Source organism: Paramormyrops kingsleyae, chromosome 13 (genome assembly GCF_048594095.1).
Source record: "Paramormyrops kingsleyae isolate MSU_618 chromosome 13, PKINGS_0.4, whole genome shotgun sequence".
Classification (NCBI taxonomy): Eukaryota; Metazoa; Chordata; class Actinopteri; order Osteoglossiformes; family Mormyridae; genus Paramormyrops; species Paramormyrops kingsleyae.
The window spans coordinates 24,507,918-24,530,167 of NC_132809.1; the positions used below are offsets into that span (position 1 = coordinate 24,507,918).

Below are 22,250 nucleotides of genomic sequence, written 5' to 3' on the forward strand. Positions count from 1 at the left end.
TGTGCTGTTACATTCAATGCTGCTAAAAAGTATATAAGGACTCCCCAGAGATAGGGGAGTCCACCCCCAAGTCCCCAGACTCTGCTTCCTCATTGGAAGGCGTGTTGGTGGTTTCACAGAAAACCATCATCAAATGGTAAGATAACAGCTGAATATGTCCCCATATTGTAAATCACAAAAAGCAAAAATCTTAGTTTAGGTACCTTGAGAGTGAAGAAATAATGCAATTTATCAAAAGCATAAGATATATAAATGATTTAATAGTCAGTTGTTGATGCCAGCGTTTGGACTGAGTTTCCTGCTATATTTGGTGCACATGAACCTTTCCAGTGTTGTTTTTCACTATTGCAAACAATGTTCTGGATATCAGGCAATCTGTGCACTGACTAGTGTGTTTTTATAGGTCAAGTTCCCCTCCTGAAACACAGATGGCCCAATCCAAGATCAGCGCATAAGTCTCCCAAGCATTTGTTTTCTGTCCAGTGAGACAGCAGTATTTTTCTCAATGTGCAATTCTGACTGCGAAGTGTGATATCTGTTTGTCACTAATGGCCATCAATTGAAAAACAATTTTTTAATTTATATTTTGTATTTTTGCATTTGATTTTTTGATTTTGTATAATTTTGCTGTCATTCAATTATTTTTATTCCTCATTTGATTCTTATTCTATACATAATATAGTTTTGTTGTACGCTTACATAGGGATTCACTTTAATTAAATGCGCCGTGCCCTGTCTTGGTAATGCCAAAGGAACAACCAATACCAGTAAGGGAGGCCGTCAGAGGAAATGCCGCACCAGGCTGCCGGAATCTGAGCCCCTGACCACATCCTCTGCCACTGCAACTGCTCCCATCCCAGTGGCAACCAGCAGGGGTCAGCCGGGTGCAGGATGCCGTAGGAATACGACGCGAGGCCTTTCAGGACAAAGAAAGAGATTTAAAAGATGGAAGGGGCCATATTCCAATTACTTACGAAAACTACTATGCCCCACTAACGCAACCCCAGGGAACCCCTTTCATTCCAGCCATGTGTGCAGCAAGATCCTACTCGAGGATCTCAGTCAGAGTGATGATGATTCTGCTGACATCCTGCATCAAGTCCCACCAGTGACACAGTCTGAGCCCTGCTCACCAGCCTTTTCTGTCACGTCGTATTTATTTCCTTCACCAGTCTCCGATCCTCTTTTGTGTCATCCGGTTCAGTGTCTGGATTACACATGCGGATGCCCAAACACAGCCCACGTGCGGAGAAGTATGTCCAGGCTTTGAGAAGTCATGGCATGGCTGATAGCTCAGGGAGAAGACTCAGCCCACAAGAGATGCTGGAGTTTTCATACCTACATACCTAACTTCTCAAGACAAAAAGAGCATTTCTCAAAATAATTTATGCATACAGCAAAACACAATGGTTTAGCTGCCAAAGACTGTACGGGCCCAAAACAATTCACTAAAGAATTTGTCAGCGCCACAAAAATGAAAAGTACAACAAGCATCATTTTAACCATGAGAGTCAAAATGCTTATATATCTTGTCAGTATGTCTGCTCCTGAGCTCCAAGATTCTGAATGAGTCTGTTCTCGTTTCTCATCGCTTCACACAAATTTCCAAATGTTTAGTTCATATATGCGAATGGTTTCATACAATTGTCATTATTTGGCGTAATTTTGAGTTGCTTTTATCTTGTTAGTCAAAATAGACAGATGTAGTTGTGTGTGATCATCGTGTTAGCCACCCGATGCAAAACAGTTAGCCAAGCTGTCAGAAAGATATATTCCATAAATTCCAGTGATACAGCATTGTTGTGTTTTTGGTTCCCACAGTAAAACATTGCTGGAGGAAGAAATGACATCATCAACTTATGGAGAGCTGTAAAGTGATTTTCAGTTGTACATATGCACGTGGCACACCTTTCACATACTCTGTGTTCCTCTCAAGCAGAACTGAACATAGCCCTCTCTGCTTCAATCTGTTCAATAATGGGTATATTAACACTCTGTACATTATGAGTCTGATGACATTATTTGCCAGCACCATTATGATATTTTGTTCTTGTTCTGAAGAGCTTCTCCAATCATTTGCTTTTTCGAGATTTCGAGAAAATGATTCCGTTATTACAAGGAAATTACATAATAATAGTTCATGGCGTTTCTCGGCTTCCATAATTATTCGCTTGCTGCCGTAATAAATTATTTTTGGGATATAATTAACGGCGCGCATGAGATATATTTACACTCACTTTATGTGCATTTTGATACGTCTTGGGTTAGACGATGCAGTGGCGCCGCCCTGTGGCTGCGTTTTGGTCTGAATTGCACGGCTCTATGGTGATTGGTAGGACGTTGCTGAACTGGACAGCTTCCAGTCCCAGCGCTGTGGTTGCACACAGGAAATTCATTCACTGTTTCTGGGACGGCAAAATGTTGTGTATTTACTAGAGGTGTAAAAATGCATCGATTTGCATCAACGTGACGTAAATGTCGATGCAAGCGTTTTTCTTTTCTCGCCGGTTCCAATATTGTTTTCATGATCCACTCCGACGTATTCATGATCTACACCAGGGGTGCCCAATACGTCGATCGCGATCTACTGGTCGATCGCAAAGGAAGTGTGGGTAGATCGCATGGCATAAAAAATAGAGGATGGATGACGCGTTCAACCGCGCCAGCTGCTGCAAAACTCTAGAAAGCTACCGAGTCGCCTAGTTAGCCTCCAATTTATTTCTACTAAACTTAAGGAAGGGTATAAAAATGAATGGGGGAGCTGCATGGACCAAGTAAGAAGCCAAAAGTCTACCACTTCCATACGGAATGGAAGGAGGGTTTTTTTTTCTTCACCATGTCATATTCGAAGTGTATAATAGGCCTAATAATAATAAAGAATACTCAATATTTTTATACATAAATATATGATTTGCATTTTTATAGTAGGTAGATCATTATGACTTAGCCTACCTTCAGAGCGTGTGTTTAGTACGGCAGTTAACATATAGGACGCTACGCTCAGAACACACAATCTCCTGAACACGATGACCATTTCATTTTTCTTAAAAAAACCTCTCAAAGAAGATTACTGACATACTTGTTTCACCGCAGAAGTCAGTCATGCTAATCCTCCTCATTCTACATGTCTCTCCATGCAATGTTTTTTTTTTTTATTATTATTTTTACCTTATTGCACTTTATTTTGCTTTGTTTTATGGGACATACTTGACTACACTAGATTTTGTTTACAGTTCCCAATAAAATATGATAAAATGCTAATTATATTTGCCTTTTTTCAATTAATTGAAACGTAAAGGATTGTGTGAAATTTCATCATTTCGACCATTAACCCCAGTATCGAACTGAATCGAATCGTATCGTATCGTATCGTGGGAATTTCTGAGGTATCAAACAAAATCAAATCGTTGGCTTAAGGAATCGATATTGTATCGCCAGGAAAGCTATGATTTACACCCCTAGTAGGCTATTTACAGTAGTATCTTACAGATTTCGACTGTTTCATAAGTACCGACGAATTGTTTCTAGACACGTTTGTAATTCTCTCTCTCTCTCTCTCTCTCTCTCTGTCCAACTATACAACAAAAATGCCTGAGATACAAAGGACGCCTCTCACTAACAATGTGATGAATCTGAATAAGAAGAAATTAACTCCATTAAGACGGGTAATCAACCATATTTACTGATGAACAGTTAGACCTATATCAGCTAGTTAAGATAAGGGGGAGATTGTCCTGTTTAAACCATTGTTATCCTCAGTTAATTTATTTAATTTTATTTTATTTATCCTTTGTTTTACCAGGAAGGTTCCATTGAGATACAATATTTCTTCCAGGAAGTCCTGGCCAAGATGGTAGCAGATAAGAAAAATAAGACAAAAGTTTCATATACATACATACAGAAATGATTAATATATGAACACAGACTAAAACACAGACAAATTCTCAAACTATACATAGGCCTATAATAAAATTTATTTATACGAAACAATGAACCTGTTCTTTAAGTTCAGAGTTTAAGAGAATTTTAAACACATTCAGAGAAGGCAAGGAGTTTAAATTCAAAATATTTTGTAATGTGTTCCACTCATGTGATGATTAATAATTTATTGCCTTAAATGTATGCATTGTCTAGTCTTGTTATTCAGTAATATTTTTTGATATTAGTTGTACTGTAGTTTAATATAGAAATAGTTATCTCCATTATTATCGCGCTAAATGTTAAGTATCTGTAAGCCGAAATTACCACAAATGACACAAACAGAAACACCGAGGTGTGAATAAACATTTTTGTCAGCAATCATATGAATGTCTAAGTATTATGATAGATGCTGCTTTTGAGCAAACTTCAGATATCGATAAGTTGCCAAGAATATCTAACCAGCCGTTCATTTTGAGTAATACAGGATATAAAAGAAGATGGTTAATATTTTCCTTTTACGACTAATAAACAGGAAGCCGAAATGTGCCAAACGTACAGTGACCTGTATGTAACTTACCCTGAAGCATACCTGACCTTTAAATGACAATATTTAAATATGATTCACTAAAAACTGCAGAAGTGCCATTAAAGATCAAACGCGCACACAGTCAATAAATCAGAAAGTAAATCCGAGGCCCGCTATGTAAAGGATTTGTGAACTTGATGTGTGTAACTGCATTTCACATCTTCGGATGCAGAGTACACTGTATCTGATAAATGGCCTACAATATAAGTGTAAATGAAAGCCCAAGGCAAAGACGGAACAGCCAGCCATGGGTTTTGCTTTCTCGAGATTGCTGCGGCAGGCACCGTTTACTTTGCTTTTGAAAACTACAATGATGATCAACTCTGTTTTTGAGTAAGCCAAACGTTCCTTCTTCAATGTACAGGAGTACTAAAGAGCCATATGAATGGTCTAACAAGTGGGATTGTAACAGTCATTTAAATATACACCCTTTCTGCTCCTGTCTAACTGTCTGCTAAAATCAATCGTTCATAGTATGACAGATACTTGACCATTTTTCAGGTCCCCACAAAGATCAGTGAATGCTAACAAAAACTAAAAATGCCAAAAGTCTCGTATTTTGTTTGGTTACTTATAGTTAGGGTTGGGGCTCGGTAGGGGTTTGGTCGTCTAGTTGGGATTAGAGTTTTCCCCATAGAAAAGAATGGAGAGTCCCCACAGGATATAATTACAATCCTGTGTATGCACACTTATAATCACATATATAAATGCCATATATGTCATTGCCACATTGAGAAAATAATGCAAGCAGTTATGGAATTGATTTAACACTGTATAACAATTTCTAATGGTGGGCAATGTTTAGAATTAAAATCTCCAACAAGCTTGACAAAAATATACAGGTTGCTGCTGCCTTAATATAGCGTCTTTATATAAAGGTCACAGTGAAACAAGAAGCCATTTTAAAAATATGCCAGCATGTCACCTCCTGAAATGATTCACGTTTTGTGCTCTCATGGGGGTCTGCAGCACGGGGTCCCAAGCAGAAGATTTCTGATATTTGGTAATGCAGTACAATCACAGTGCTGCAAGCGGGTTCACTTTTTACAGTTCTGAACTCTGTTGAATTTACTGTGAGATACAGTATCTGACAATTACATTCATTGGCCATTGTTTAGCATGTACTTGAATAATATACAATGGCGTCTTTAACTGGGGAGGTAATGAAGTATAAATGTCCCAGGCTTCTGCCGTGTGTTTATCTAATATGCTGTCATCTGATTCCACATAATGCTGACCCATAATTATACTCATAGTTTCTTGAAATTTGTTTAGACAAATTCATATAACGAGAAAATGTTTTAAAATTATTTTTTAATGGGAAAAGTGCTCTCAGGACAGTAGTAAGGCAGAATTTTGGGGATCTTGTACTTAGTGTGAGCTTGTTACCTTAACCTGCTAGAAACTGATATATTAAATGTGTTTTTGATAATTCTGCAACTGCCTGAATTATAAGCAATGTAGAGTTATAGTGATTAGGTACCTTAAATATTCCCTTATTGTCTACATACCTTATATTCATACCTCTGGTCCCACCCTGGCCACCCCACTGAAAATTTCCTAGCTCAGCCACTGATCCGAAAGGACTTCAAAGGCTCCGGTGGCGGGTAGATCTCTCAAAAGTATCAATGTCCAACATGTCGTATTGTATTCTGCTTTGTGGGTGAAGATATTATTCTTGCCCATTGATTTGCTGGACTGGCATGACCGTATGGAGGATAGTCCTCCTATTTATCAGGTCAGAATGTATGGAGCTTGGCTTACAAGGGTAAACAAATAAGTTGGTGTGACTTGTGGGGGAGCAGGATGGGAGGCCTAATGGATGAGACCTGCAGGACCACTCGGGTGAGTAACTTTGACCGACATGGGAGTGCTGCCACTTCACTTCTGCCTCAGTGTCGTATCTGCAGATTAGGATCTGCAAGTGATGAGTCAGATGATCTGGAGGAGTGAGCAGAACATATAGTTCTCGTTTATGGATTATTATCACAGAGTGTCTATTTGTAGGTCTGTTCCTGCATAGCTTGGATAGCAGTAGCAATTCAAGTGTCTGTGATAGGTAGGGAAAATTGCTGAATGCTAACTCTTTGGTGTTACAGAGTATTGGTCATATATGCACTATATGGACAAAAGGATTGGGACACCTGGCCATCACACCTATAGGTACTTTTCTGGCATCCCATTCAAAATCCATAAGCATCAGTATGGAGTTGGTTCCCCTTTGCAGCTATAGCAGCTGCCACTCTTCTGGGAAGGCTTTCCACAAGATTTTGGAGTGCGTCTGGGAATGTTACCCCATTCATCAAGAAAAGCATTTGTGAGGTCAGATACTGATATTGAACGTGAAGGCCTGGCTTGTAATCTCCGTTCTAGTTCATCTCAAAGGTGTTCGATGGGGTTGAGGTCAGGGCTCTGTGTGGGCCACAATCAAGTTCTTCCACACCAAACTCTCCCAACCATGTCTTTATGGACCTTGCTTTGTGCACTGGGGCACAGTCATGCTGAAACAGAAAAGGGCCTTCCCCAAAGTTGGAACCAAATAATTGTCCAAAATATCTTGATATTATTAAATATTGTACCTGGTATCTTTGTTAAAGTTGTAGAGCAAAGCTCCCAGAATTAGTCATAAGTAGAAATAGTAAGATTCACGGATTCGCATCGGTGCATCGGCATGAAAGTTCACGAAGCGAACGCGCTGATAAAATAAGTGTGCAATTTGGGATGAACTCAGGATACATCTAAAATATTTGCATTGGGAAAGTCCGATTATTAATGCAGAATAGTAAGTTAAATCATTTTGCTTTATTGATTATGTATTATTTATTTAGGGAGCAACTGGCATTATTAATGCTATCAGGGGTCATTATGCTTCCTGTATGTATCTGTTACCGTTGTGGATGGATACAGTCATGACTGTGGAGTAAATAAAGCAGAGGCCTGTACCCTGGTGTTGAGGTGGATGGTGGGGGAGGAGAAGCCCCCCCTTAGTACATTCTCACAAGCAGAGGTGGAGGGGGGGGGTGACCTTGGCTGATACCGAAATTGGGGGTCCCCCGTGATAGATTTTACCTACTAGAGGGAGACCCCCCTGGTAGATTTCGCTTTTTATACTTTAAGAAATGACTAATTCTGGGCCCCATCCAGTACAGAGCCCAGACAAACATACCCCTTCCCCAGCCCCCCCATACATGCAGCGAATGAGTTATTGTGTTGAATTATTCTGAAGTAACATTCTGATGAGAACATCAAAGGAGTACTGCCTACTGGCAAACCGCAAACCGATCTTCTGTTTGTCCAATTGTTAATTAAGAAACACCATGACAAAATTATTGGCATCTGGGGAATTTAATTACATTTGGTGAGAGACAAACTGAGTGTCTGTGCACAACATTTGTGTTACTTCTGGGTAACTTTGAAAATAGACAGTAAGGTTTGTAGTAGGACCGTAGCTTCAGGTCTGCTCTGTTCATGGAATGTCACGGGGCTAAAAACTCTCCTTAAAGACCTTTTTTTACTCTTCTGCTTGCAGGCATTTTGCTTGAAATGACTTTTTAGGGCATGACTCATTTCTCATTTCAGCCCCACTGTGGAACGCCCACACTCACCAACAGGCTTACTCACTCTCCGATGACATCTGCTCTGTTTTAATGTGTTGCTGCCTTGCCGCTCCTCTTTGCCACCCAGCTTGCTGTTCCCATCCCACTCTGTTGGCTGCTGGACATCCTGTCCTCCTCACGTCCGCTATCTGTCCATTTTCATAAGCCTGTTTTCCAGCCTGCTGTTGTTTTCCTGCCATTGACATAATAATCTGCTTCCTTTTCCCTTCTTCTGTCTTCCCTTTCTTGTATAGCTTTTTAATTCCACATTTAACATCATGCCATTAACTATAATACCAGCATAATGTTTTGATTAACTTTTACTGATAAGAGATTACATTACATTAAATTTAGTGCATAATATAATAGCTTTTTTGAAACCTATTATTTCATGTTATAAGTTGTCAGATTGTACTGTATATACAAATTCCAACATACGTCCATTTTGACAGACTACTGGGAAAGGACCCAAGAAAACTCAATATTCTTTGCTAACAAAAATATTTACAGTATGTTCACCATCTGAGTACCTTTATTAGCAAGAAAATGTCATATCTTTGATTCATCAAAGTTACCTCCTCTAGCAGTTACAACAGCAGAGAAAATTTGAAGCATTCTTAAGGACCCAAGAAAACTCAATATTCTTTGCTAACAAAAATATTTACAGTATGTTCACCATCTGAGTACCTTTATTAGCTAGAAAATGTCATATCTTTGATTCATCAAAGTTACCTCCTCTAGCAGTTACAACAGCGGAGAAAATTTGAAGCATTCTTTCTACAAGGGACATTAAATTCTGCACTGTTTCTTAGGATGTAACGGTTAACTAGTGCATTTAAAGTTAAAGAACAGCGTAGAATTTGACTATGCCATCACCACACAAACAGTTAATAGCATGTCAGACATGCACTGTTACATACTCTTTCCATGTTATAAAGGAAACTTGTTTTATTTTAATTATTTTTCCATTTATAGTCATTCACTCAACTATCCAATGCTTAGCAAGAATTAAAAAAATCTTTTTTATTCTGCAGTTTATGAAATAAATGGAAATGAAGCAAAAACCTGTTGTGTGCAAAATCTTTGGAATGGTAGTGTGTATTTATAAAAATATAAACATATTTAAATGAGTAAAACATGACATTGACTACTATACACACACTGATTGATTAGATTCACAATCATATTACATCCTGAGATGAAATCTGACTTGGAAATCTATAGAGACCAATGCATACATTCCAAGAAACTGAAGCATAACCATGTGGATCACAGCACTATGTCAGTTTTCAGGGAAAAAACGCCTGATTAGCTTGACAGAGTTCCTCACCTTGGGCTACAATTCAGGCCCTCCTTGGAATTCCTATGAATTAATGACACATAACCATCAGTAGTCAAAGCCTTGTTCTCATATATAGAATATATTGGTTTATAAACAGTTAATGTAGCAGACTAAAGAGCCTTCAGCCTGTTCCAATTAGTAATGGAACACAGGAAAAACATTCTATTTTGTTGTGTTAGTCTATGTGTTTGTTGCTGTTTTAGATTTTTGTTCTGTTTTATATTTTGACCCTTTACTTTTATGTTCTGTGTTCATCATCCACTTCATTTTAAGGAAATAACATTGTTTCAATATAACATTGAATCAATACACAGTTAATGGCTTATTGCATTTAATCTTATGGATATTTTCTGGAACATCCTACTTACCCGTAACATCCTACTTACCTACTAACAACCTACGTACCACTAAATGTCTTTTCTTTATTTGATAGCTGCAAACCCACCCAACCTCCGGCTCTGTAACTGACATTTGGATTGACATAACCAAAGTCAGCTGATTACCATCTCTCTGTTGTTCAGGTTACATGGATGATACCACAAGCTTGCTCCACGTGTCATGCCGCTAGACTACACCGATGACCCAGACGCTAAACTGCCCTCTGCAGTCATCATCAAGATGCCTGAACTGAGGGTAACTCTCCTGCTAAAATCTTTCTTCACCCAGCACAAAAAAAAGTGGTGGAAATAAGTTTTCACCTCTTACCATTTTACGAAATAAACTTGTTGATACATATGCGACATGTGCTTTCTAGTACTCATCAGACCAACTCAATTTCCCAGGACAGATTGTTCAAAATAACTAGGAGATTCAAATGAATTGCAAAAAAGAAAAAAGAAAAAAAGAAATGTAATTTCGATCCATTTACTGTGTCCCATTTATACGGAAGAGGATTAGGGCCACCATGAAAATATTATTTGAATTCTGACTTTTTTCTCAGAATTCTGAGTTTAGAAAAAAAAAGTCATAATTTTGACATTAAAGTCAGAATTCTGAGAAAAAAGTCAGAATTCTGAGATTAAAGTCAGAATTCAAATAATATTTTCATGGTGGCCCTAATCCTCTTCCGTATAAACTGAACATTTATCAGTATCATACATCTGGGATTTCATTATTATTCTTCATTATTATTTTATTGTTGTAATTGAATTGAAAACATGGATTTTGGCTTCTGTAACTGAAAGCAGGATACTTTGTAGATTCAGAACCAAAAAACCTTTTTCTATGTCAAGTATGCCGGAAACACATTTTTATATTGTGTTACGCTCCAGTCTAGGGTTGGAGCCTAAAAAAGTGATTGGGAAGGACAAGACAACCAGGAGTAGGAGAAGGGAACACGGGACACAAAGGGAGTCTTTTTATATAGTTTTTTTTAATAGTTTTTCACAAACACTAGGTGTAACGAACGTCAGGAGTGACAAAGGCCAAAGAAACAAACAAAACACATCTACCGAGTATAAAGCTAAGCTACCTAAGTGAACACAAAAGGGTGAAACGAAACAACAATGCCTAAACCTTTCTCCCTAACCAAACAAATAATAATCTCCGCGTTTACGATTAAACAAAAAGGCAGACACTCCTTACACACACCTAGTGGAACACGCAAACATACAATCGAAACGAAGGTATCCAGAGTGGAGATCAAAGAGGCGAAGTCGAAGTACAGGCGAGAGTTCAAAACCAAGAAGACAGTCAAAACCAGGGCGAAGGTACAATAAGGGATGAGGCGAAAATCGGAAGTCAAGAACAAAGCAGTCATACAAAAGCAAAGCGAACGAAGAGCGAGCAAGCAGGCGAGAAGCAAGTAGCGGGCAGACGAAGGGACGAATCTCTTCAGCCGACGAACCGGAAACTGCTCCGAAGGCAAGGAAGGCGGGGTCAGGTCCAGAGGGCGGAGTCGATGGAGCAGTTGACCAATTGGCGAGCGGGCAGGACGTCCGAAGAACCTGTAGGCATCCTCCTGAACTTACGGCACGTAACACTTACGGCACGTAACAATTGACAAAAAGTAATTAACTGTAGCCGATGAAACATAATTCAGAATGGCAGACAGCGCTAGCTATCAGTCTGTGAATCAGCATGGGTTAATATAATGCTACTTCTCAGTGTCATCACTCTCCTGTAATGATGTCAGGTCCAACAATCAGGTTCGCTTCTTAGCAGCCAGACTGATTATTTCTCTGCTCACTGAAACTGGATCTAACTCATCCCAGGTCACTGAGGACTAAGTGGTTAGTTTAAGTGAACCAGTACATTAGCAGTTATAAAATATAGCATTTCAGGGTTTGTGGGCCAGCACTGTGGCTCTACTAGGTGTCCCTGAGCTGTTTAATGGCTTACCATTACTCTACACTAGCTTGTCATTCATCTTTGGACCCTGAGCAGTGTGAGCAGAATGGGGGCTCTTCCATTTGTTATGTTCTGGAGGCGAACCCGTTCCGAAATCGTATCGTGGAGTCATTTTCTGAGGATGGATTAGGCAACCTCAGCTTCAATGACTTTGTAGACATGTTTTCTGTGCTCAGCGAAATGGCTCCCAGACAACTCAAGGCCATTTACACCTTCAAAATATCTGGTAAGAAAAGTTTTCATTCTCAACTGAGGCTGCATTTCTTAATCAAGTATTTCTCTGTACCTTCTACGTGGAAATGGTATATTTTAAAAAACGTCAACCAAAAGCATCCACAAAAAGTTTACATAACATTGTTTTCTTGATTTGGGCAGATTTTAACACTGATGATTTCATCTGCAAAGAGGACCTGGAGAAAACACTGACTAAGTTAACCAGAGACGATCTGATACCTGTGGAGATAAACTTTGTATCTGAAAAAGCCATCAAGGAAGCAGACCTGGATGGAGACAGCAAACTCTCCTTTGCTGACTTTGAGAACATAATCTCTAGGGCTCCTGACTTCTTGAGGTAAATGTGGCAGGAATATCTCTAAAACTACTAGCCCATTTTGGGCTTTTGAAACGAGCTAATTACCTCTTGCGATGAAGTAGAATGTATGCTGTTCAGACATCAATAAGTGCCGAGCCAATGACATTGTTCACAGCATTATGATTGATACCATTTATCAGAATTTCCAGAAAAAAAGAAACAAAGCCTGTTCTGTTAAAAGCTTACTTACTCACAATTGATCTGGTCATTAAATTACGCGGCTGGTTTGAAATCTTGAAGGTTCCTGGGGCCTCTGTAAATCAATAAGTCTCATGTCAATAGCCCATTAGAAATATATTTACTGAGAAAAACGTTAACACATTCAATACTCATTTTCCCCGCTGTAGATGTATAAGTTTCCTTTTGATGAGGAAATGATATACAACATTCAGAGACATAATGTATTTTCAGGCGTCTACGTTAAACAGAGTATATACTGTATATGCTGTACTACAGGTTATTTTGTTATACTTGCAACAAGCTAAATAGGGTACTGGATGTTTTTTTTTAATGTAAACATGAAACACAGATGAAACTAAACATGAAACTAAACAATCTCAGCCAGACATTTTTATTAGGTTATAATGTTTAATAGGTTAACTTAAATGATTAAAACATATCAGTGAGCCACATCAGATGCAACTAACGTTTCTGACTTGTTTGCAGAACCTTCCACATACGATTTTGAAACGGATCTCAGCCCACATCTCTCATGACAGATGAGATCTTGTGTCGCCTGTGACTGAGAGGTGGGGCCACAATACAGCCCAGCTAGTCCAGCTACTACACTGAACTGAAGAAACACTACTCCTCTAGTTCTTACCTCAGCTGCCATGTTTTTGTAAAAATTTATTCCAAATATAGAGAGTTTGAATCTGCAGGTTTTTTGGTCTTTCTTAATATACATTTTGAACAAAGCACAGACATTCATTCATTGCATAATTCACCAAGAGGATTTAGAAATAAAATGTAGGAAAACAACAAGCTACATGCTTTTCCCTCAGACAATCTGGTTTTGCGTAGCTATTCAGGCTCTTGTTCTTGAACAAAACCTGACATCCGTATCCGAGTCACTTCATATTTCTAATACATAGTGTTGGCACATACGGTAATCCAGGTGGCTGTGCTGCTGTGTTCTCAGTTGCTATAACAACTAATTGTTTGTTTGTCATGTCCCACAATTGTGAGATTCCAGAAATACCTGTTAAAGTGAAACTTAGAGATTCTACTGCTAACACCTTAATAAAGGACATAACAGCAAAACAGCAGAAGTATACAAAGTAACCGTTTTGTTATTTGATAGCTATGCAAAGATGTTTCCTGTATGGGAACTGCATTACATTTTCCTACTGCTAATTGCTGACTGATGTCATTTTCGGTATCGTTAAAGTGCAGTAACATGACGACAATCACAGCGATCAACTGATCTCTACTCAAAAGAAGGTTTTTCTGATGCATTCAGCGATTGTCTATATTCCATTTTTAGAATTACCTCTTACCACTTTTGCCTGTCTCGACTCTCGAGTCGAAAGTCGTGCCCGTGATGAACACGTTTTCAGCATTTGATGTGATATAGTACAATTAGCTAACCTTTCAATAAATCTAATTTGTTTTTGCTTATTTGAATGATGAGTCTTGTTTGCTTAATGATTTGATTTGAAAGCACCACTGGAGTTATGACATCACTGGAATAAACACTTGACCACTTAAATTGCAGCACCATTCAGTTTATTCAGAAAGACAAAACTGCATGCATACTTATAAGCCTTATGATCTGCATGCTTTATTATGGTCCAAATGGTTCAATGGTTCCAGATCCAGTAAATAAATTGAAAAGGGCTTCTTGGCTGTGACAATTAAAATGTCTTTCTGTATCATTCAGTGGAAGACGCTCTAGCCCTAAAAAGCATGGGCTCTCTCTACAGTTGTTTAGAAGCATGTAAATGAGCCTTTAATTACATACACCCTCAGTTTTTTTGGTGTTGCCCTTAATAAGGCTGTGGTTGGCAATTCACTGATTTTTTTGATGCACCTCCAGATGAAACACAAGGTGTCATAACAAACCACAGTCTGCATTTATAAAACCCCCAACAATGTTGTTATATTACTACTTCACACTTCCTGCCCCTGTTCTTTGTATGTGCAGGTTTACTGCAGCAGTACAAAGACACGCATTGAACTGGTGTCTCTAAACTACCGATAGTGTGTAGATGTATGTGAGCACTATGATGGACTGGCATCCTGTCCCTGCCGATCCCCTTCAAACCTACGCTTCCTGGAATAGGCTACAGACTCTCTCTGACCCTATACTGGATTAGTGGTTATAAGATTGATGATTTCTGTCTATAATTTGGTTCTCTGCTGGGATAAAATCAGATATGTAAAATGAATGGATAATAAACATAAAAAGTACGGTAAGTGGAAAATAATCCATACTGATCATGTCCATTGCAGTTCCACTTTCTCTGCAAATAATATATATCATTATCTAATAATATATATTAAATATATTGCAATAGTATGGAGTATGGATCATTTTATTTATATGTGTGTGTGTGTGTGTGATAGAAAAAATATATATATACAGTATATACACACACACACACATTCCCTTCCACTGAAGTAGAACACTTAATTGCATACCTAAAGTGTAAGTCTGCACCCTACATGGCCAAAACTTCCGTAGCACTGTGACAATGTTTGGGACAATGTTCCGGATTCTGAAATATTGAGATAGAGAACAGGACTTGTGATTTTTGCAGAATATCACATATTCACACATTTTTCCCACAAGTAAAATAAAGCTGAACCATCAGTAGTTGCTGCAGGCTCTTTCGGCGCCCCAAACTTCTCTGCTCCCCTCACACCTGACATGTAATGATAAATGTCCACGAAGCCCTGGAATTTCACAGATGGTCTGTGTTATGTTCATCCATTCAAGCTGCTGTTATTTTTAACTACCATTCAGCGTCCATTAAATTTCGAATATGCATCTAGAATGCTACTAGGGCTGACTCAGATGATCATGGAGATAACAATGCTTGTGTTCATGCTGAGCGACAGATGGAAACCTTCTTATCATGATATCATCAGAAATGATGTGCTGTTTCAGCAAACCAGACTGCCCTTTTAGCCACTGTGGAGGAGCGATGGAGAGTCAGATTACTGTGTTTAACTGCATCCTTTGGCTCCGCCTGCTCCTTGTGTGTCTGTATTACTGTGCGTTTGCCTCAACACCCATAACACCGACTTCAGTGTAGATTAAATGCAATTTTCAAGACCAGAAATCGAGTCCAGTTCATTTGATTCCTTTGGTCCAAAAACCCATCAGTTTTAAATAAATTTTTTTCCCCCACCTCAGCTCCTTGATTTTCTTATTACCATTATATGTACCTGGTTCTTTTTGCCATCCCAACCCAGGACATTTTTACAGCCATGAATCCTGTGTGTCCTGTAATCTATGTATAAAAACATTTTGTTTACTCCTGTCACGCCCTGCATACCTGCCCCCCCCCAGCAGGGCTCTAAGGACCCGCTCCTGTTCTGTGTTTCTTTCCTCTTGTTACTGCCCCCTTGTTAACTCACTCCAGCTGCCTCCTGTTGATCCCCATTTATTCCCTCATTAACCCAGCGTATAAGTGCCTGCCAGTCCTGTCTTCCCTAGTTCTGTCACTGATGTCTCTCCCAGCTGTGTCTGTGTTCAGACCTGTTCCCCAGTGTTAGTGTTTTTGATCCTGCATGATCCCTTTTGTTTCTTACCCTGGTTCTTCTGATTTCAGTAAAGTCCCTACATTTCCCCATAATCCTGCTCTTGTGTCCTCCATCCTTCCCGGCATGTGAGGACTGCAGCACGCTTTGACTTGACAAATTCATTTCAGAATTGAACTTCAGAATATGTGTAATATGTAACAATACAAACAATCGCTGATTGCATGACAAAATATAATATAGCTCACAGTCATTAACAGTGATAAACAAAATAAATAAATTAGTGAAACATTGTCCATAAATTTCTACAAATAAAGCACCAAGTTTACAATGACAAGGAAAGTCTAAATATGAAAATTCCTCACATATACGTGTCAACGACTGTTCTAGCCCAGCTGTCCTAATGATTTACATGCATAAATATGTAATAAATATTGCTAAAGTTTTACATTTACACAAACTCAAACTTTCCATTCATTCAACATATGCATCTTCAAAACTCAATTTAACTGTAGGAATAGTGTGTAAAAAACAACGCAGGAAGGAACAAAAATGCAAGACTAGTTAGTTCATTCTAAGTGTACATTGTCCTCTAGAAACTTTATCTCTGGAAAGAGTATGAGTCCCTAGCGTGGTCATAATCACAGTATCATTTTGCCAAATGCCAGCTTCATTTTTCCCAGCAGGAGTCTAAGGGTTTGGGCTAAAGGTGCTCCTGTGTTTCATTTGCGTTGCCATGGCAGCACTGTGGTAGCCCGGTTCTGAGTCCTGCGCGTAGGTGTGTTGAGCATGAGTACTGCCTTGAGTAAGGTGGTGACACACTGTGGAGTAGATCACACTGTCATGCTGGAGTGCGTGCCAGACCAGGGGAGTGTCAGTGCATCTCCGGCCTTGTTCGAGACGTCCTCTGGTCTTCTGAAACACTGGACTGTTGCAGAGTTTGTTCATTGTTTTTCCTGTGTTTCTGTCTAATAAAGATAGATCCCGGGGCGAGCTGCCATGTTTGTAAGGCCGCTGCTTGGTTTGTACCCATTTCTGGCTGTGGTCCTCCACCTGCAGTTCTGAGTACACAGTCTCCGTACCACACTGGAACTGCTCAGTCTGCTTGGAACCACCTGCGTGGTGGCCTCTGCGAACCCTCCTCTGCACTGCTTCAACTCTGTGCGGACCACCGCTGATTGCCAATGGGGGCTGAATCCTTTCCGATGCCGGGTTCTGCCCCAATTTAGTGTGTGGAACTTGATTCTTACGAGTACACCTCTCTTCCAGAGCACCATCCACTGGAGATTTTGCAGGTGAGCTCCCCGTCAGCTTCAGAGATACAGAAACAGCACAGTGTTGGAGCAAGAACTTATATCAGCAACTAGCAAAGGCCTGAATAACAAAAGATATATGAGGGAATAATTACCTGTGGCTGTTCTGAATATCTAGAGGCTAAAGCAGGATTCCTGTTGCTCCTGGGGGGCACGGTGGGAGCCCAGTTAGTGGGGAAGTCGTTCGGTCCACTGGGCTGGACCACGTCGTAAATATCAGTAGTGGAACACTGCGTAGATGTCACACTCACTGTTAGGAACTTAGCAGCCCGAAACACTGCATTCATTCTTCAGAAGTATGTGAAGAACAGGCCGTCTCACCTCGTGGCAGGACGAGGTCAGATATTCCCAAAAAGGCTCAATCGGATGGGATCTGTAGTACTTGATCAGGCCGGACAGGGTGCTGTGTGTTTCGGTGTCTCCTACAACAATAAATTTCCCCACTTCGTTCTGGGTGATGACACAGTGACGGCATCGATCGCGCCCTCTGGAACAGTCAGATCAAGCCAAGTCAAAAGTCTCCAAGTGCATGAATCACCAGTGAGTATTTCTTTACATATTTCAACACCTGAAAGTGTCGAAGATCCATCACTGTATAGGTGACGGTTACAGACTTAAAGAGTAAAAGCAGGATTGTGTGGGTTGGAGGGATAGAAAGAGTATGGAACTCACCGATAGGAGAGAATGTATCCGGCGGCCTTGTCGCTGAGCCGGATGAGAAAACACCCCACAGGTTTGTCTTTCAGCTGGTTTTCAGCATCCCTATAAAAATAATAAATTATTTTTAAAAACCATGGTAACATACAGGTCTAAATCTGGACTTCTAACCCAGGTCATGTTCCTTTATACACAGTCCTCTACTTTAATTCCTTCATTTAATCTATTACATATTATTAAATAAGAATGTTTATTGCAAAAACTACACAGTTTGCTCTGGTTAAAAAAAAAAAACACCCCAGTAACTAACCAAATATTATTACATATGAAACATGGTAATAATTCCACTATATCTATCTAAACACCAAAACAAGAACAATCGCTAATTTTGGAGGTCGTACTGAAATGAAGGCCTGCGAATGTTATTCATGGCCTTATGTGAAAAATACATTGACTCGCGTTTTTCAGCATTCAACATAAATATTTATTAACCGTCTTGAATCCTGTGGTTTCCTGTGGTTTTCTGTCCTGTTCTCACCGAAAGTTAAATGCTTTTATAACCTAATGTAACTTTTACAATGAATACGCGGATACACACATTAAATTATGTGTGTTTAAGTAAAACCATAACATGATCTTTTTAAACGGGTAAAAAGAAAAAACTACCATTAAAAATAATATTTATATACAAGAATATTAGACATCGCACAGTTTGGATTCAGTTGTTCCGGTCCAGGTAGTGACCGCTGCTCTATACTATTATCTGAGACTGTTCATTGATTCTAAATAAAGAACCAAATATAATAAAAAAAATTTGTTTTCTCCCAGTAAGCAAGTAACATTTTCCAAACATATTTGTCAATCAAAGAAAGTACTGCTAAAATAAAACAAATAACAAGCTGTTACCGGTGTGTAAAATGCATTTTAAATTATATACTGATCTATTTTAAGTACCCATTAATATCCATCCATCTGTTTTCGGAAAGCGCTTCAGTTCGGAGCCTATCAAGGAGGCTATGGGTGCAAGGCCAGGAACAACCCAGTATGGGACACCAACCCATCACTGAATACCCCTTAATATCCCATTTAAAATGATTATTTATGGCCTAATCATAGCATAGATAAGCGTATTTGTCATTTTAATAGAAATATTTATGGTACATCAGAGAATTGACCTTTCATTATCATAACTGCAGTGATGCTCATGCAAAATGAATGTGAAATATTCAAGGGGTCTCAGGATGTAACTTATAAAACTGAGTAAAATGCACCTCGGAGGGTTTCTCACACTGCTAACATCAAACTGAGCTCTTCCATCCACTGCGGAGTTCTTTTCTCTTACCTCCTGCTAATGAACCCCTGGAACCAGGCTGGGAAGCTGTCGCCGTGCAGGAGGAGAGGAGCGTGTGTGCCCGTAAACCAGTTCAGGGCCAGTTGCTGGAGTCTGGAAGCAGTGTCCCCACACAGGGCGGCCGCTGCTGGTGCCGTCGGCCCTCGGCTCTCCTGTGCGGCAGGCAGAGATCAGAATGAAGTTACTTACGACATTCGTCTCACATTGATGTATCTTTAGGGGATAGTTCAGGTGATCCTCCGATGAGCTAATTTTCCTGGTTCATATTCCTTTGTCTGAGGTTCCTTTTGATTTTGACTACCATCATTTTATTACCAACAGGGAATAAAAACTGGGCTTTAATTAAACTTTGTTGTCAGTTAATGTGTCCATGAAAGAGAACCAGTACCTATGAACACTGCCTGCAGGTCGTACATAGTTTAATATATTTTGCACTATAAGTAGTTATGAACATGTGGTAAATAAACAAATAAATATTATGAATAAATAATATATCCATGATATATGTTCATGGTTATTTATACTGAGGTATTGGGTACTTGATCATTAGCTAATCTAAAAGCAGTAAATGGCTTATTTATAAACTATAGTAATCAGTTTATTATTATTTGTATATAGCTCCTTTAGTTTAGAAAGGCAGCTCAAAATACTTTATAAAAAGACAATTTTAGAATACTAGAATTAATAAAAATTGTTAACAATAAAACATAAAAAGATGCAGTATGAAATAACATAGACATCAAAATATGTCAACTCACAATCATCAAAATACACAAATAATGTTAGACACAAGTACGCAATAGTCACGATCAAATTCTTCAAAGTCAATTGAAATTATGAAATCTTAAGTTGCTTTTGTGTGTGTCTGAAGGACCCACACACATGAAATCACTGGTGAACAACAGGCAGAGAGGTGAGCTTTTGGTATTTAGCCCTTAGTGTCGCTTATAAGCACATTACCTTCAGATTGGACAGCAGGCACCTGCGAAACGTTTGAGCCACTGGCCCCTTCTCATCCATCGGGATTTCCTCTGGTAAAGGCCTACGTTGAAGTCCCAGGCTGGAGCCACTGAGGCGCGGAGTCTCTAAGGAAAGAAAGGCAACGTCAGGGGAGAAGTGCTCAAATAACTAAGACCCTGTCCGTGGTGGACAGACTGTGTGATGAATACCCATAAGGGGATCTCTTGCTTTACCTATGATAAAGTACTATAGTATTCTTGCAGTATGAATAGGCTGATAAAATGGTTATAATGGTGAGATTTTTTTTTCAGTTTCTTTCAGTACCTGCCTATTATAGATAATATATTCAACCAAACCATATTTAAATTTTATATTTAATATGTAATGTCAAATATTAAAATTTTCATTTGAAAAGAAATAAAAGATTTTTTTACGAGCCCTTAGACAGCAGCCACAGACATAAAGCCAGACACTAGCCTGAAGATATCAAACTAAAAAAAAAACTGGTTATACTGTAGTTGCCGTACACAGTTCGGTTCATAATGTTACAATTAATGTACGAAATTCAATGTGTATTAATAGATCAACACAGTACAACAAATTTAAGTTCTACACTGTGAAAAAGTCCTGAAAATAAAAATAAGAACATACAGTAATAGATTTAATTTATAAGTTAATAGGCTAGCTTAATAGTATAATTTATCTTATACTTGCATATCTTAAACTGCTTACTATTATTCAAGCATGAATATGTAAAAATGCTACAAAGAAATCAAAGAAAACATTTAAATAAATAAAAAAAAACGTTTTTAAATTTTCTTTTCCTAAAAAGATAATGAATTTACTTTGCAACCATCATTTAAGAAAAAATGCTCAGGTCCTTTTCAGCATAATAAAAACAGTGTTACAGTTTAAAGAAACGCGAGCGGGTGATACACATACCTTTTGAGAGTCTTCGGCATGTATGATGTGACCATAATCTCATTTTGATGATGTTCGAATAATAAGTTGTGATGATTCGCCTCTTCACGGATGTACTTCAGAGGGGTGGAAATGCTTTCTGTTGAGGTACAGCTCAGAATTGTGTAATATACTTGCGTGACATTTACTTTTCCGTGTTCTCGGAAAATTGGTGTCCTTGTGTAACGACAGAACACATGTATCATGTTTGCATACGAAAGAAAGTTTCCTGGAGATGAGTGGAAAGGGAAAAAAAAAATCTGCAAGAGTTTTATTCCACAGGCAACATGTGATTCACTGACAGGAAACCGTACAGGCGGCGGAAACCCACTGTATGGTTTTTTTCGTTTGCGTGCTTGTTTAGAGAGTGAAAGCCTGAATGACCCGTTAGACTCATGGTTTTGAATCCATCACTGCTTAGTTGTTTTTGCACATTGGATTCACCACATTGTTACGTCATGTAACAAAACACGCAGCACGGGACCTGGAAAAGTATGATATAAGAAAAGTATCTTTGTACGTAATGTTTGTACGTAACAAAAATATGTAATATGTAAGTATTTTGTTATATATCTGTGTTTGTACTGTACATGTGTGTGTGTGTGTGGATTATGTTTATATTACATTGTGGGGACCAAATGTTCCCCACAATGTAATAAATACCTTTTTAATAAAAGACCATTTTTTCAGGTCCCCATAAAGATCTGTGACTGCAATCAAAAAACTAGAAATGCCAAAAGTATATTTTGTTTGGTTATTTAAGGTTAAGGTTAGGGCTGGGTAGGTCATCTTGTTGGGATTAGAGTTTTCCCCATAAAAATGAATTGATAGTCCCCACAAAGATATAATTACAAACCTGTGTGTCTGTGTGTGTGCTTGCGTGTGTGCGTGTGTCTGTGTGCATGTCTGTGTGTA

At 38.9% G+C, this 22,250-nt stretch overlaps 2 protein-coding genes across 2 annotated transcripts; one reads left to right on the forward strand and one right to left on the reverse strand.

The window, feature by feature from the left end:
- The first annotated feature begins 11,430 nt into the window (after positions 1 to 11,430).
- Positions 11,431 to 14,012, forward strand: LOC111843538 (calcium and integrin-binding family member 2-like). The gene is made up of 3 exons (XM_023811197.2): positions 11,431 to 12,020; positions 12,170 to 12,365; positions 13,053 to 14,012. Exons 1-3 carry the CDS (start codon positions 11,777 to 11,779, stop codon positions 13,072 to 13,074), a joined length of 462 nt encoding a protein of 153 aa, XP_023666965.1. The 5' UTR covers positions 11,431 to 11,776; the 3' UTR covers positions 13,075 to 14,012.
- A 2,265-nt stretch (positions 14,013 to 16,277) lies between these two features.
- Positions 16,278 to 21,623, reverse strand: LOC111843529 (uncharacterized). Its single transcript, XM_023811182.2, has 7 exons — positions 21,318 to 21,623; positions 20,376 to 20,500; positions 19,407 to 19,567; positions 18,080 to 18,169; positions 17,729 to 17,894; positions 17,503 to 17,637; positions 16,278 to 17,405 (listed from the first exon to the last, which is right to left on the reverse strand). The coding sequence occupies exons 1-7, from the start codon at positions 21,358 to 21,360 to the stop codon at positions 16,785 to 16,787; spliced, it is 1,341 nt and encodes a 446-aa protein (XP_023666950.1). The 5' UTR covers positions 21,361 to 21,623; the 3' UTR covers positions 16,278 to 16,784.
- Between the last annotated feature and the right edge of the window lie 627 nt (positions 21,624 to 22,250).